Source organism: Thalassophryne amazonica, chromosome 6 (genome assembly GCF_902500255.1).
Source record: "Thalassophryne amazonica chromosome 6, fThaAma1.1, whole genome shotgun sequence".
NCBI lineage: Eukaryota > Metazoa > Chordata > Actinopteri > Batrachoidiformes > Batrachoididae > Thalassophryne > Thalassophryne amazonica.
In genome coordinates, this window is record NC_047108.1 from 38,603,277 (window position 1) to 38,606,727 (window position 3,451).

Below are 3,451 nucleotides of genomic sequence, written 5' to 3' on the forward strand. Positions count from 1 at the left end.
GGCTGTACCCCCCCCTCGCCTTGTGACTGCTGTTATAGGCTCCAACTCCCCTCGTCATCCTTGACTGGAGTAAGTGGGTATAGAGAATGAACGTGATTTACCTGAAGTACAACCTGACAAGCTGACAAACAACTAACGGCTGACAGTGAACAGCCTGTTCTTAAGTCACTCACAATCAGATTCATTGATTAAATTTTGTTTTGAGTTTAACCTTATAAAACAACTATTAAGCCATAAAGAAACACACAAAATGCCAGTTTAAACTCAGTGTTTATTACCAACGGTCAGAAGATCATGCAGCACTGTGTTGTTTATGGACCACGTACAACTACACTTAATACTCCTCCCCTTCTTCCTCTCCTTCACCCTCAATGGAGTCAACACCAACCTCCTCGTAATCCTTCTCCAGAGCAGCCATGTCCTCTCTGGCCTCAGAGAACTCTCCCTCCTCCATACCTTCACCTACATACCAGTGGACAAAGGCGCGCTTAGCGTACATCAGGTCAAACTTGTGGTCCAGACGAGCCCAGGCCTCTGCAATAGCGGTGGTGTTGCTCAGCATGCACACAGCCCTCTGGACCTTGGCCAGGTCTCCACCAGGAACCACAGTGGGTGGCTGGTAGTTGATGCCAACCTTGAAACCAGTGGGGCACCAGTCCACAAACTGGATGGTGCGCTTGGTCTTGATGGTGGCAATGGCAGCATTTACATCTTTGGGCACCACATCACCACGGAAGAGCAGGCAGCAGGCCATGTACTTGCCGTGGCGAGGGTCACATTTCACCATCTGATTGGCTGGTTCAAAGCAGGCGTTGGTAATTTCGGCCACTGAGAGCTGCTCGTGGTAAGCCTTCTCAGCGGAGATGACTGGGGCGTAGGTGGCCAGAGGGAAATGGATACGGGGATATGGCACCAAGTTGGTCTGGAACTCTGTCAGATCAACATTGAGGGCACCATCGAATCGAAGGGAAGCAGTGATGGAGGACACAATCTGACTGATCAACCTGTTCAGGTTGGTGTAAGTAGGACGCTCGATATCGAGGTTCCTACGGCAGATATCGTAGATGGCCTCGTTATCCACCATGAAGGCACAGTCTGAGTGTTCCAGGGTGGTGTGGGTGGTCAGGATGGAGTTGTAGGGCTCCACCACGGCAGTGGACACCTGGGGAGCTGGGTAGATGGAGAATTCCAGCTTGGACTTCTTGCCGTAGTCTACAGAGAGACGCTCCATCAGCAGGGAGGTGAAACCAGAGCCAGTGCCACCTCCGAAACTGTGGAAAACCAGGAAGCCCTGAAGACCGGTGCACTGGTCAGCCTGAGGGCAGAAAGATGATGTTCAACTGTGTGAAACATATTCATTTGTCAAATAGTAATTTTCTCTTGTTTACACACCAGTTTGCGGATCCTGTCCAGCACCAGGTCGATGATCTCTTTGCCAATGGTGTAGTGTCCACGGGCGTAGTTGTTGGCAGCGTCCTCCTTACCAGTGATCAGCTGTTCTGGGTGGAACAGCTGGCGATAGGTCCCAGTGCGGACTTCATCTGAGGAGACAAAACTGTTGTTCAGATGCTGCATTTCAAATGTTTCCTGAAACACATATTGGTAAAAACCGATGAGACGAACCGATGACGGTGGGCTCCAAGTCCACAAAGACGGCCCTGGGGACGTGCTTTCCAGCTCCAGTCTCACTGAAGAAGGTGTTGAAGGAATCGTCTCCTCCTCCAAGAGTCTTGTCACTGGGCATCTGTCCATCAGGCTGGATCCCGTGTTCCAGGCAGTAAAGCTCCCAGCATGCATTGCCAATCTGGACACCAGCCTGACCAACGTGGATGGAGATACACTCACGCTGTGGAAAGAAAGATAAAAAAAAAAAATCACTACTCAGTTTGTTTTTCATCGACAAGTAAATGAACATAAACAGATGCAGGTGCGCCCCCTGTCGGTCATCAGCAGACACTGCATGAGGAGGCGTCTGACTGCTCCTCAACCCACAGACAACAAAAACCAGGCTGCGGCTCCACGATTCCATCAAATTCTTTGTCCTGTGCGTTTTAATCCACATTTGTTAACATTAATTCAACACCAGACTGACTGATTTACGTGTTTATAGGCGCGCGCACACAGTCAGTGTGGAATATTCCACTGGCGCGCGCACACTGAAGCACAATGATAGCTGACGAAAAAAAAAAAAAAATCCACGCAGTCACACCCACTGATGAGTGGACACGCGGGTGTTCTTTAATAATCCACATCTGAAATCATATATTGTGTTTCAAACAGCTGCATAATGACACATTCACAGATGAAAGCAAAACGTTAACTGCAATTAATTAAAAATGAATTCTGCTTTCTGTCCAGACATATTTTAAAAGGATGGATTATGATTTATTGACTCATTACATATAAAAAAACAAGATGAGGGTTTTTGGAAAGCTACTGTTTTATATATTTCTATAACACTGAAGCACATTTTTTTTGTGCAGCCTGTAAGAAACCGACTGAATGAAGCAGCGCTTTGTTCTCTGTGACGTCACAGTCGAATCACCGCTGCAGCCCAAACTGTGCGCTCACAGCGATATTCACCACTAACCAAACACAAATGATGGATTTCAGATAGATTACACCAAATTACAGACGATTAGTTACAAATAGAAAACATTTAAACGTCATACAACAAACAAAAGGCTGATGCTGTAATAGTTATTTTTAAATAGTCATGTTCCTCCGATTGATTCAGACACAAGAAAACATAAATATTCCGATCTTACCATGTTTTCCTCTCAGGTTGACTGTATAAAGGAGAGAAGAGGACAAAAGGGACAAATGTCCTTTTTGCAGACGGCTTTGTGACGTCGCGTGTGGAACACAGAGGGCTCGAGGCAACAACTGGTGCGAGGGGGCGGCGCGCGCACATTTATACCGGCGCTCCCAGTACTATTACTGCTGCGATGATACTGCTGTGATACTATAGAACTAATGTAATACTGTTACCACTGCAGTACTGTATTACTATATTACTGTTGTGACACTATTACTACTGCAATACTATATTACTGTTGTGATACTATTACTACTGCAATACTATATTACTGCTGTGATACTATTACTACTGCAATACTATATTACTGTTGTGACACTATTACTACTGTAATACTATATTACTGTTGTGATACTATTACTACTGTAATTCTATTGCTACTGCAGTACTTTTGCTACTGTATTTGAGACTGTAATAATAGTACTAGTTCTACATGTTTCCACAGCAAACACTTGGTGGAGCTGCAGTAAGAAAAATGTTTGTCTCTTTCATTCTTTTATGTGGTTAAAATGATGATTATTAATGCTGTGTGTGTTTTTGTTGTCAAAATGCTGAAAGAAATTTGAGATCGTTCACTAAGATATTTTATTATGCACGTACAACCCCTGGCAAAAATTATGGAATCACTGGCCT

General features: G+C 45.1%; 1 protein-coding gene across 1 annotated transcript; it reads right to left on the reverse strand.

Moving 5' to 3' along the window:
- Nucleotides 1–251: 251 nt before the first annotated feature.
- Nucleotides 252–2,937, reverse strand: LOC117512058 (tubulin alpha-1B chain). The gene is made up of 4 exons (XM_034172011.1): nt 2,769–2,937; nt 1,624–1,846; nt 1,393–1,541; nt 252–1,315 (listed from the first exon to the last, which is right to left on the reverse strand). Exons 1-4 carry the CDS (start codon nt 2,769–2,771, stop codon nt 335–337), a joined length of 1,356 nt encoding a protein of 451 aa, XP_034027902.1. The 5' UTR covers nt 2,772–2,937; the 3' UTR covers nt 252–334.
- Between the last annotated feature and the right edge of the window lie 514 nt (nt 2,938–3,451).